Source organism: Gopherus flavomarginatus, chromosome 3 (assembly GCF_025201925.1).
Source record: "Gopherus flavomarginatus isolate rGopFla2 chromosome 3, rGopFla2.mat.asm, whole genome shotgun sequence".
NCBI classification, from domain to species: Eukaryota; Metazoa; Chordata; order Testudines; family Testudinidae; genus Gopherus; species Gopherus flavomarginatus.
Window position 1 is genome coordinate 162,102,232 of NC_066619.1, and position 13,379 is coordinate 162,115,610.

At 45.9% G+C, this 13,379-nt stretch overlaps 1 protein-coding gene across 1 annotated transcript in view; it reads left to right on the forward strand.

Moving 5' to 3' along the window:
- The window catches only part of LOC127047362 (E3 ISG15--protein ligase HERC5-like), a 94,581-nt gene that overhangs the window by 30,626 nt on the left and 50,576 nt on the right, over window positions 1–13,379 (forward strand). Inside the window, exons 15-18 of the mRNA XM_050945481.1 lie at window positions 501–611; window positions 2,221–2,391; window positions 3,413–3,589; window positions 12,138–12,417. Coding sequence (XP_050801438.1) covers window positions 501–611; window positions 2,221–2,391; window positions 3,413–3,589; window positions 12,138–12,417 — 739 coding nt within the window. The remainder of the gene's footprint in view (window positions 1–500; window positions 612–2,220; window positions 2,392–3,412; window positions 3,590–12,137; window positions 12,418–13,379) is intronic.

Here is a 13,379-nt window from a genome sequence, read left to right on the forward strand (position 1 = left end):
AGAGCTCACAGTCCAAATAGAGAAACACACACAACCATGGGAGGGGAAATAAAGGCACAGAGCTTTGAAGTGACTTGCCCAGTGGCACCCAGTAGGTCAGTGACGGAACCAGGAATAGAACCTTGGTCTCCTGCCTTCCAGTCCTGTGTCATAACCAGTACACCCTGTTGCCTACCTCGGAAATTTCTAACCTTAATATTAACTCCATATTGTAGCTGTGGTTTGATTTTTAAGTCTAGGTTTAGTTGCAGTACCTGGTTGGTGGGGGAAATGGGCCCCAGGACCTGCACATGATGCACAGCAGCTAATCCAAAGGGGTAGAGGGACTGTTAGAATGGTCTCCCAGTCAAGAAGGGGAAGGAGATTGCAGCCTTGCAGTGCCACTTCTTTGTGTGGGGGGGCAGGGAAGAGAGGGAATCAATGAGTTAAGAGTGCGGAAACTGGGACTTACCTGTTTTATTTTTAAGTATTCAAAAGATGTGTACCATTCTCATTGGTAGAATTCGTGTCATGAAGACGACGTTCCCGTCATATTCTGCCGTTTCCCTTTTGTCTTTAACTTGGTTTCCAAGACTCAAGTGTTCCACTTTGATTCAATTTTCAAGCAAGAGGTATGATCTGGTCTCTGTATACTGTGAGAAACAGTCTAGGTTTATTTGTTTTTTTTTGTGTGCCACAAATCTACAGTGGCATTTCAACCCCAGGAGCATGTGCTAAAGTGAAGGACTTAGAATCTATTCACGTTTTTTTTCCCCCAAACCAAGACTGTGGCTAAACTACAAAGTTTACAGTGGTGCAGCTGTAGCTCTGCTAGTGCAGAGTCTATGCCGATGAGAGGGAGCTCTCCCATCAACTTAACGACTCCAGGCCCCGTGAGTAGCAGTAGCTATGTCCATAGCGCTGTGCACACCAGCACTTAGGTCGCTGTAACTTATGTCACTCATGGAGGTGGCTTATTCACACCCCTGAGCCATGTAACTTATACTGACTTCAGCTGTAGTGTAGCCATAGCCTAAGTAAAGTATTTTCATGACCCAGCAGGTGTTATCACTTGCCAGTATAGAGTATTTTGCTGGGGATGTTTATATTTTGTTCTTGGGGAAAATGGCATTGGTTGTTCAAATAACATACTAACATGATTGACTCTGTAACATGACATGGGGCAGTGTGGTTTTAGATTGGGGTGGGAGGGAGGAAAAGAACTTGTAGTGGAATTTGGGAGCATTGTCTCCCAGGACAATTATTTGAAAATACACCTGCAGTTCAGTGGAATTTAGTCCATTATACGTTGGGGGTGCGGGCAATTTGTCCTAATTTCCCTGTGGTTTGGTGGCAGAATTTTAACAAAGGGCTTCTGGAGCCTCAGCCAGCACCTTGCTGCTTTTCCTATAGGAGAAGAGTAGTTCCACCTAAATGAGAATTATTTAGATCTTATTAAGTGTGCCACCATTCTGAACCCTCAGCCTCCCTGGGGGCAGGGGGCAGGGTCTGACCAGGCTCAGGACTCTGCCTGTGTGGATTGAATTGCAGGATTTGGGGCCATTCTGATGTAACAAAGAACGGAATTTGCAATTGACCATCAAAAGTTACTCCTTTAAACGTCACTTAAGTCTTCTTTTACCAATGGGTGTTTTGGTTTGACATAGAGAGACAAGGTGGGTGAGATAATAGCTTTTATTGGACCAACTTCTGCTGGGGAGAGAGACAGGCTTTCAAGCTACACAGAGCTCTGGGGAAAGGTATGCAAAGTGTCACTGCTAAATACAAGGGGGACCAGTTTTAGCATAAACAGTTACCACATTTCAAGGGACCATGCCAGGTGAAGTGTCCAGTTAACATCTCTCCAGTCATGGGAGCTGTGGGGGGCAGGGGAGCGTTCAGTGAGTTATATATTGTTGCAATAAGCCATGAATCCAATGGTTTGCCATAGTCATTTCTGTCATGTGTTTTCCTGGAAAATGACTCTTTTGATATGGAGTGCATTCACATTTTTATCTAACTCTCCTTATAAAATAAGTTCTAATTATGCTGTATGACGTGAATACCACTTACTTCTAACCCAGTATGTTTCAAATGAAAGAAAATGGGTGTGCAATGCAATAAATTAGTGGTTAGAGCTGGGCAAATGTCACATAGAGGGGAAAATGTTTTACCCATTAACTGTGCAGTATTTTTTTCAGGCAAGATGCTGGAAATATAGTTATCTATTCATTTTTTTAGGGTGCGAAGCTAGCAGCCGAATTCATACTGAAGCAGAATGAACTGCTGAGAAAGAGTGAGCTTCCTGAGTTGCCTGTTTTTCCTCTGCAAGTTAAACGCAGCAGCCTGGTTGAAGATACTTTACGTAAACTAAGTCTGGTGGAGGACAGTGTCCTGAAAAAGCAGTTGTTGGTATGGTGCTCAGTCATGTTCTTCCTACTTAGCAATATGAAGGAGATTAGAGAGAAACTGTATAGCTGGTTGGAATTAGGGCTGATTGAAAAAATTTCCATTGCAACTGCCTCTCAATTACCTGAAATTATTTCTGAGAATTGCCTGCTTTCCGCAGAAATGTCACGTTTTAGTTGGGGGGGGGAATGAAAACTTTTTGGGTGAAAACTCAAAAACATTGTAGTTTCAGTTTTTGATGAAAACTCAGGATTTTCCACGGAAGAAAAAACATTTTCTGCTCAGCTCTAGCTACATTAGGTGTCTAATTAGCCAATTAGCAAGGATCAGTTTCAACGCATTAGGCAGATTTATATACTTGGTTACCCTCGACAGCTTTGAAAACTTTAACCACGGTTTTGAGATTTTAACCATATGATCCCCCCCATTAGCAAAGATCAATTACTGCAAGGTTTGTGGTCTTACCTCTGCACGACAGTGAACATTTACCCCTCTCTATTAATACTTCCTGCCCTTGGATCAGTATGACACCACAGCTTGTGGTTCTTCATTAGAATGTAGGCTGACTTGGTGTGGCTTGTCTGTTGCTTTGTTCAACCTCAGAGGGCTGACGAGTTCAAAAGCCAACTTCAGCTTATCTTGAGAGAAAAAGAGAGAGCAGTGTGTCGCTAAGCAGACATAACGTGCACTGTAGCAGTGTGTTGTGGACATCATTTTTCAGAAGGTAGAGAAGGGAAAGGAGGTGAGTCAGAGCTCGAAAGAGAGGTGAGAATGGCAATTTGTAAGAGCAGGAATGATGAAGTCTTCCCAAATCATCCCTTTGCAGAGTTGTTCCTACTCTGGTCTTGGAAAGGACTGCTTATTTCAAGCCCTAAAGCTGTGCATACGCTGCACTTAGTAGTTTGACTCCGGCACTAAGGGATGAATGTGGCGTTGATTGTTCCATTTCTGGGGGAATAGTAGTCTGCAATGACTTTGGAACAATGGCTACGAAGAACAGCCATCTTTCTCTGTGTTTTTGCAGGTGCAGTTTGAAGGGGAGTTGGGAGGCCTGGATGCAGGCGGAGTGATATTAGAATTCTTCCTGTACCTATTTGAAGAGATGGTGAATCCACAATATGGGATGTTCGTGTATTGTGACCCTGCATCCCCAATGTGGTTTCCTACCAGCGTAAGTCAGAATCTGCTCAAGCCATTCAGGGTTAAGAGACAAAGGAAGTAATTTGCATTTTGACTCCAAACTTCCTTACCTTCTGTACAGTAGCTGGAGTCGGCAGGGGAGGGTCTTGGAAGGCTGTGGCAATTTTCCAGAGGAGAGGGTGAGTGTTTTACATTGTGGCATTGGAGAGGGTCCAGAGAATGATTGGGTGCATGGGAAAACTCGTATGCAGAGAGATTGCAAAGACTGGGACTTAGCTGACCACAGAAAGGAGTTGAATAGGAGACGACATGATTAAAGCACATAAATCAGTGAATGCTCTATACATGATAAATCATGAGCTTTGTTGTTTTTGTCTCACAACACAAGAACAAGGAGATGTTCAACGAAACTGAAAAGTATTGAAGGAAATAATTTTCCACTCAGTGGGTAATTAGACTGTGGCGTTCTCTGTGGCCAAGAATTTAATGAGATTCAGAAAGGGACTGGACATTTATATGGATTACAAGTTTATCCAGAGTTGTTATAGTACAAATAATAGTTTTTAAAGGGATAAAAATCTCATGCCTCATGTTTTACGTCATCCTCTAGATATTAGGAATTAGGATGAGATCTTTATGAGAGGCAGATTATGCCACTTCTGCCTCCTGTAGGGGTTCTTGCTGCATCTGACTAGCGGGACTTCTGATCCAGGTCTGGCAATTCCTATATTCCTTCAAGAAATATTTTATAAGAAATAAAGTTAGAATATGTTAACCACTCAGATTATAGTCTCTGTCTAACCACAGTAATTAGCCAGACCACAGCAGTGTGTGGATTACTGTTCTCTATACTGCACCTTTCCATTACTAAACAAATTGTAACTGATCATCAGAGTGCATCTCTGAGAGTTCAGGTGAGCTGCATGCAGTCAGATGGGGGACCAGTTCCATGGTTCTGGAATTCTGAATGACTGGTGTTCTCAGGCTAACTACAAGCATAGTCAAAAACAATTAAATTCCTACGATCAGTAGCAACTCTTCAAGGGGTCATATGCTGCTTTTGTACACTTTATACGGCGGTGGCCCAGTTGTTGGAGGGCTCTATTTAGCAGTAACAGGGCTATAGGAAAGTCAGTCAACATTTTTTGTTTCTCTGATGAAAACTGGCCCACTCCCTTCCCATACCAAACTTGTCACAAATAATTGTCAACAACTTAATTTTCTGTTGTTGGCTAAGATATTGATTTTTTTTAAAAAAAGTTGAAATTAAATTCAGGATTATTAGCAAGCTTTTTTGGCAAACAAAGTTGTTAAATGACACTTTAAATGGCAACACAGTACTGCTTTCATGCTTGGCTCACCCCCCAACCTGCTGGTCCAACAGCTGCAGTAGAGGAGGAGATAGGTGGGAACCTGCAGGATCCCAAAATCCACCTCTTGGGGTGCAGAGTGGCAACAGCAGCAGCAAACCCTCAGGTCCGATCACACGCCAATGGGCACCACCACCAGCCCAATGGACCATACTGAAGTTAGCATAGCATCTGATCTCAGGGATGGGGCACCCATGGAGCCACAGCAGCTCATCCTGCCCTGTGCAGCTCCCCCCTGATGAGATGGATCACTGCCAGTCCAGGGGAGAGATGCGCTCCCCTGCTAGGGTGATCAGATCCAGATGTCCTGATTTTATAGGGCCAGTCCTGATATTTGGGGCTTTATCTTATATGGGCACCAATTACCCCTATCTAGGGTGACCAGACAGCAAGTGTGAAAAATCGGGACAGGGGTGGGGGGGAATAGGAGCTTATATAAGAAAAAGACCCAAAAACTGGGACTGTCCCTATAAAAGAGGGACATCTGCTCACCCTACCCCAACCTCTGTCCTGATTTTTCGCACATGCTATCTGGCTATCCCTAGCCCAGCCCTGTGCGACCCTTCCAATCCTGGCTGCCTGCCGAGGAAGTGAGTTACTTTCACTTTCATTCTTCAGCAGGTAGCCAGCCAGCCAGCCTCCCCTCCCCCTCAGCATCTCACCAACCCAGCCCTGATGGAGGGGAGGTGGAAGAGAGGGGTGCTCCATGCAGGTGAGGGAGAAACAGGGGGTGCTCTGTGGGGCAGAGGGGAGAAGAATGGACGTTATGGGGGACAACAAAGGATACTGCCAGAGCCGCAGAGCCTGCCTCACCTCACGCCAGGGGAAAGAGTCACACTCACAGGTGATTTCCTTCCCTCACCCCTTCCCAGAGACCCCAGCAGCCAATCCCCTCCCTCAGACTGTGCTGCATTTTGCTCTCTCTAGGACCCAGCAGCCCTGCTCTTACATGCTCCACTGCTTCCCTTCTGTTCAGGCTCTCGCAGAGCGGTGCCCCCAGACCTAGTGGTGCCCTAGGCGGCTCCCTATTCTGCCTATGGCTAAGGACGGCCCTGTAAACACACATCTGCTTAGAGACCCTACATTTCTTTAGATGATTGAAACCTCCATTACAAACTTGTTAAAAGAAAATACAAATACTGTCTCCTCTCCTACAACTTTATGGGATATACCATAAAAGAAATATGGGAGGAGCTAAACATCTCCATTTCCTCTGACAGGTGGGATAATATCTGGCACAATATATGAGAGTATCCAGTTCTCTGTTTTTGCATTTCTTTCAGAATGAAATTTTAATTAGCTGTTATTGGACTCCGGGGTAACTGCATAAAGCTGTACTCACCCTGCATAAGGAACTGCTGGAGATGTGACAGCACCTGTGCAAACCTGTCTCATACATTCTTTGAATGTCAAAGTATATCTACATTTTGGAAGAAAGTGTGTGGTTCTCTATCCAAGGTGACTGGGGTAGGGGTTTACCCTACTTCAAGCCTCTATGTTTGGGACATTCTAGAAAATCTATCTCTTCCCGTGATGGCAGGAAACAGGATTGCTGCAGAACTTTAGAGAGGCCAAAAGAGTCAGTTTACAAATCTGCTATTTCCCCCAACATTCTCTGATTGGCTGACAGCTAACTAACACCATCCTCTTGGGAAAACTGACAATTTATGGAGATACAGGAACCAACTATCAAGACACTTGGTCTTTCATGGGAGTGTTACAAACTGTTTTCAGGTACATTGGGTTTCTGAAGCTTCTCCTTTTGTGGGGGGGTAGGGTGGTTAGGGAATTATTTTCTTATAACACTTAGGCCAGGAGTATTTATGAATAGTTCATTCTGTGTTATTGTTAAATCCATACTCCTGCTGTGTTTTCTTTGTCATTGTATTTGAATATGGCTGTATGGATCTGTTAAAACTTCTGAAAGATGAAAAAAATAAGAATGTTTGTCTTCTCATCCCTGCTCCAGGGGATGCTGTTTGTGAGGCATGAGAGAAATGCCCAGAAATTGCAGCAGACACATAGAAATAATGCTTTTCTTATGGTTGCTTTTACTGAAAGGAAGGGGGAGCGATAAATACTACTGATGTAATGTCCAAATTTAAAACAGGGTGGTCCGAAAGGGCTGCATTTTCTGACAGAATGCAGGTCACTGAGGGTATGTCTACACTATGAGATGATTCCGATTTTACAGAAACTGGTTTTGTAAAACAGATTGCATAAAGTCGAGTGCACGCGGCCACACTAAGCACATTAATTCGGCGGTGTGCGTCCATGTACCAACACTAGTGTCGATTTCCGGAGCGTTGCATTTTGGGTAGCTATCCATAGCTATCCCATAGTTCCTGCAGTCTCCCCCGCCCCTTGGAATTCTGGGTTGAGATCCCAGTGCCTGATGGGGCAAAAAACATTGTTGCGGGTGGTTCTGGATACAGCCTCACCCTTCCCTCCGTGAAAGCAGCAGACAACCATTTTGCGTCTTTTTTTCTGGGTGAACTGTGCAAACGCCATAGCACAGCAAGCATGGACTCTGCTGAGCTCAAGACCACAATCGTGGACGTTGTAAACACCTCGTGCATTCTCGTGCAGTCTATGCTGAACCAGGACCAGCAAAACCAGGCGAGGAGGAGGCAGCTACGGCAGAGCAGCAACGAGAGTGATGAAGACATGGACACAGAATTCTCTCAAACCGTGGGCCCCTGCGCTTTGGAGATCCTGATGGTAATTGGGCAGGTTCTAGCCATTGAACGCCAATTTTGGGCCTGGGAAATAAGCACAAACTAGTGGGACCGCATAGTTTAGCAGGTTTGGGACGATTCCCAGTGGCTGTGAAACTTTCGCATAAGTAAGGGCACTTTCATGGAACTTTGTGACTTGCTTTCCCCTGCCCTGAAACGCCAGAATACCAAGATGAGAGCAGCCCTCACAGTTGAGAAGCGAGTGGCGATAGCCCTCTGGAAGCTTGCAATGCCAGACAGCTACAGGTCAGTCAGGAATCAATTTGGAGTGGGAAAATCTACTGTGGGGGCTGCTGTGATGCAAGTAGCCAAAGCAATCATTAAGCTGCTGCTATGAAAGGTTGTGACTCTGGGAAATGTGCAGGTCATAGTGAATGGCTTTGCTGCAATGGGATTCCCTAACTGTGGTGGGGCAATAGATGGAACCCATATCCCTATCTTGGCACCGGAGCACCAGGGCACCCAGTACATAAACTGCAAGGGGTACTTTTCAATGGTGCTGCAAGCACTGGTAGATCACAAGGGATGTTTCACCAACATCCACGTGGGATGGCTGGGAAGAGTTCATAATGCTCGCGTCTTCAGGAACACTACTCTGTTTAAACGGCTCCAGCAAGGGAATTACTTCCCAGACCAGAAAATAATAGTTGGGAATGTTGAAATGCCTGTATCAGAGGGGTAGCCATGTTAGTCTGGATCTGTAAAAGCAGCAAAGAATCCTGTGGCACCTTATAGACTAACAGACGTTTTGGAGCATGAGCTTTCGTGGGTGAATACCCACTTCGTCAGATGAAGTGGGTATTCACCCACGAAAGCTCATGCTCCAAAACGTCTGTTAGTCTATGAAATGCCTGTAGTTATCCTGGGGGACCCAGCCTACCCCTTGATGCCATGGCTCATGAAGCCATACACAGGCAGCCTGGACAGTAGTCAGGAGCTGTTCAACTACAGGCTGAGCAAGTGCAGAATGGTGGTAGAATGTGCATTTGGCCGTTTAAAGGCACGCTGGGGCACATTACTGACTCGCTCAGACCTCAGCCAAACCAATGTCCCCTTTGTTATTGCTGCTTGCTGTGTGCTCCACAATCTCTGTGAGAGTAAGGGGGAGACCTTTATGGCGGGGTGGGAGGCTGAGGCAAATCACCTGGCCACTGGTTATGCGCAGCCAGACACAAGGCAATTAGAAGAGCACACCAGGAAGCGGTGCGCATCAGAGAAGCTTTGAAAACAAGTTTCTTTATGGGCCAGGGTACGGTCTGACTGCTGTGTTTGTTTCCCCTTGATGAACCCCCCCCTTGATTGACTCATTCTCTGTAAGCAACCCATCTTCCCTCTTCGATTACAGCTTGCTTTCTAAGGAAATAAAGTCACTATCATTTAAAAATCATGTATTCTTTATTAATTCATTATAAAAAGAGGGAGAGAACTGACAAGGTAGCCCGGGTGTGGTTTGGGAGAAGGATAGGAGAGAAGGAAAAGGCCACTAAAAAAAGTTCAAAGTAATGACAGCCTTTTGGTTGGGCTGTCCACGGGAGTGGAGTGGGCGGGTGCATGAAGCCTTCCCCCACACGTTCTTACATGTCTGGGTGAGGAGGATATGGAACATGGTGAGGGTGGTTACACAGGGGCTGCAGCGGCACTCTGTGACCCTGCTGCTGTTCCTGAAGCTCCACCAGACGTCTGAGGATATCAGTTTGATCATGCAGCAGCCTCAGCGTTGCATCCTGCCACCACTGATCTTCCTGCCTACACCTCTGATCTTCCTGCCACCACTTCTTATCTCGAGCGTCCCTTCTGTCCTCACGTTGGTCCCTCCTGTCCTCACGTTCACTGGCATCTTTCCTGTAATTTGATACCACGTCCTTCCACTCATTCAGATGAGCTCTTTTATTGCAGGTCACTTCCATGATTTCTGAGAACATTTCGTCTTGCGTCTTTTTTTTCCACTGCCTTATCTGAGATAGCCTTTGGGATGGAGGAAGGAGACTTGAAAAATTTGCAGCTGCATGAGGGAGGGAAAAAAGGGAGAGAAGTATTTAAAAAGATACATTTTACAGAACAATGCTTATACTCTTTCACGGTGAACAACACTATTCACCTTACATAGCACGTGATTTCACTACAAGGTCGCATTTTGCATCTTAATATTGAGTGCCTGCGGCTCTGGTGTTAGAGATCTCACAGACGCAGGTCCGGAGAGCAGAATTCAGCTTGCATGCGGTCATAGTAAGCCATTGTCTTTCGGCTTCTGCAGCCTTCATATACATAGTGTCCTCCTTTCCCAAATACCAAGCAAATCCCGTTCAGTGCTGCTTCTTTCCTGATAACATGCAGCAGCAGAAACCACCCCCCCATCCAATTCTCTGGGATGATCGCTTTACCCCTCCCCCCACCGCGTGGCTGGTATCATGGAAGATCACTGCTAGCCAAATGCGAAAAAGCTCAGCACCAGTCCCACCCCCGCCCTGCTTGGCTACCTGCAAGGAAGGATTTCTTTTAAGCAACAGGCAAACAGCCCAGTAGGAATGGCCATCTCTGTCCCCTTAATTAAATTCCTGCATTTCAACAAGGTTACCATGAATGATATCACTTTCCTGAGGATAACACAGCGAGATAAAGAACGGATGTTACTTGAATGCCAGCAATCACCGGGACCATACGCAGCTAGGCTTTGTTATGCAATGATACCAGATTACTTGCTACATGCATGGCGTGGTCAAGTGTCCTACCATGGAGGACGGAATAAGGCTGCGCTGCCCAGAAACCTTCTGCAAAGGCTTTTGGCGTAGCTCTAGGAGAGCTTCATGGAGATGTCCCTGGAGGATTTCCGCTCCATCCCCAGACATGTTAACAGACTTTTCCAATAACTGTACTGGCTGCGAATGCATCCTAAGTCCTCAGGGAAAATTAATCATTAAAAAATGCTTGCTTTTAAACCATGTTTTATATTTACAAAGGTACGCTCACCAGAGGTCGCTTCCATGGCTTCATTGTCTGGGCTAGTGGCTTGGGAGGGCGGGCAGGGTAATTCCGTCAGGGTGAGAAAAAGCTCCTGGCTGTTGGGGAGAACGGGTGCTGTGTGCTCTCTGCAAGCTTGTCCTCCTCCTCATCTTCCCCATCTGCAGAATCCTCAGCCATGGCTGAGATCACCACCCCCACCTCGAATCCACGGACAGGGATGGGGAACTGATGGCAGACCCCCCCTAGAATTGCATGCAGCTCAGCATAGAAGCAGCATGTTTTCGGTCCTGCCCCGGACCTTCCGTTTGCTTCTTTGGTTTTCTGGTAGGCTTGTCTGGGCTCCTTAACTTTCACACGGCACTGTACTGAGTCCCTGGTGTGGCCTCTCTGCATCATGGCTTTGGAAATTTTTTCAAATGTTTTTTCATTTCGTCTTTTGGAACGGAGTTCTGTTAGCACAGAAACCTCTCCCCATATAGCGATCAGATCCAGTACCTCCCGTGCAGTCCATGCTGGAGCTCTTTTTCGATTCTCAGGAGGCTGCATTGTTACCTGTGCTGATGAGCTCTGCGTGGTCACCTGTGCTGGTGAGCTCTCCACGCTGGCCAAACAGGAAATGAAATTCAAAAGTTCGCGGGGCTTTCCTGTCTACCTGGCCAGTGCATCCGAGTTCAGATTGTAACCGCTCTGGAAAGCAATGGTGCACTGTGGGATACCGCCCGGAGGCCAATACTGTCGATTTGCGGCCACACTAACCCTAATCCGACATGGCAATACCGATTTTAGCGCTACTCCTCTCGGGCTATAAAGGGCCTCATTGTGTGGACAGGTGCAGGGTTAAATCGGTTTAACGCTGCTAAATTCAGTTTAAACGCGCAGTGTAGACCAGGCCTGAGTCACTGCCATAATACACTGGTTGTCTCTGCTGGAGATAATGAATTGGATCCGCTCAGTCACCCAGCTAAAGAAACTCCGGCTCAAGTTTTTATTGCACAACACTGGAAGTAGCTCTGCGTTTTTCTCTTTCCATTAACTGATGCCTTTAAATCCCTGCCCCTTGCTGCCTCTATGTGTGACGAGCAGGTTTTACTTCCCTCCTCCCCTTGCTAAGCAGAGGGCTCGGGAACGCAGCGTACTTTCGATTTCCTGCAAGGACACACCTCCTGTCTCTCTCCCTTTTACAGCAGGCAGGAGGGCGGAGCAGTTAGTGGAGATTTAAACCCGTAGCCTCTTCCCTTCTCTTCACCAACATTCACACTCAGGGTGGCATCGGACCAGAGCGTCAGTCATACAAGGAACTTTTTATAAGCTAAAAAAATCCCTAGGCTGCCTGGTTCTGTTTTTCTTTTGCAAATCTTTAAAGAGTAAGAACCCTTTTCTCTCTCCAGTTACTGCCACAAGCAAAAGCTGAGAGACAGACGGACCCTTTCCAACGTGGATCCCAGTGGACTTTGTGTTTATCAGCTGGTTTTGCTGCATCTGGAGCTGTTTCCACAATACCGTGTGTCGGGGCTGGCTTTCTGTGGAGTGCTGAACACAGCTGGAGAATAAGAGCAAATCTAACAAAATGCCAAGGTGCTGCCAGACAGGCAGGCGACAGGCCAACAGCCAACCGCGTTTAGTGTCAGCACCTCTTCAACCAGCAGCGGTAGCATCCTCCTCTTTGCTGCTGTTCCCAAAACCAAACTGCCACCCCAACTTCTTCAAAAAGCACCCGCAGGAAATCTGCCAGATAAACTGCAAAGAGAGCTCCCTAGTGGTCGTAGAGAAAAATGGGAGCGTTCTCGTCTTTGACAAAGAGGGTGAACACAGAAAACTCCGTGAGTATTTGTTTTTCAACCCCAAGGACCAGGTTCTGATCTGGTGTAAACTGACATAGCTCCAGAATTTCATAGCTTTCTAGCAGCCTAGAATCTGGACCAGTATATGAACATTTTCTTTTTTGTTGTCATGTCCCCAAATCTAACCCCCCATTTCGAGTTAAATGTGTGATAGAAATTGAAGGTGCCTCTGCTGTGATTCTGTAATACATTATTTTTACAGTGCATTAATATGTTTATAGTCTTCCTCTTTAAATTAAACTTATCACAGAAGACCAAGGTAATTTAGGTTGATTTTTCACAGGAAACTCCAAGTAGTTTGTGATTTGCCTACTCTTGCTGCCCAGAAGTCCAATTCCCAGGTCCCTGCTGCCACTCTTATTTCTGTCTTATCTCTTCTCTTCTCACTACAGCAGTTTCCTTTCTCTGTGTACCAAGTAGCAGTTTCGGTTTCCATTCCAGAGGCTGAGCAGAGTGTTACAGGGGCCTGTCAGGCTGCCTACAGCTGCCAGGAAATAATGGGTGAAGTGCAGGAGGTCACTTCTGCACTGCAGACGCCTCCTGATTGTTGGAGGAATAATCATTTCTCTCTGAAAAAAGGGAATTTTGTTGATATTGCAGATAGTTGACCCTCCTTGACTTCTCAGTGATCTTTCTCTCTGAAAAAAGGGAATTTTGTTGATATTGCAGATGGTTGACCCTCCTTGACTTCTCAGTGATCTGAGTGACTTGGGCATGTAAATGTAAGCCCTAATCACTGGCTTCATGTTCATTTAGTTTAAGATAAATTTGAACGAGAGGATGGTAACTTATGGAGCAGTAACGTCTACATGATAAGGCAAATGAAGGCACGGATTAGTAAAATGGTGTCAAGATCTGTTGCACACTTATAGGTATCTGAGATTCTGTTATATACTGTGAATGTTAAAGCTGCTGAGCTAAAGCCCCATTTTAGATAAAAA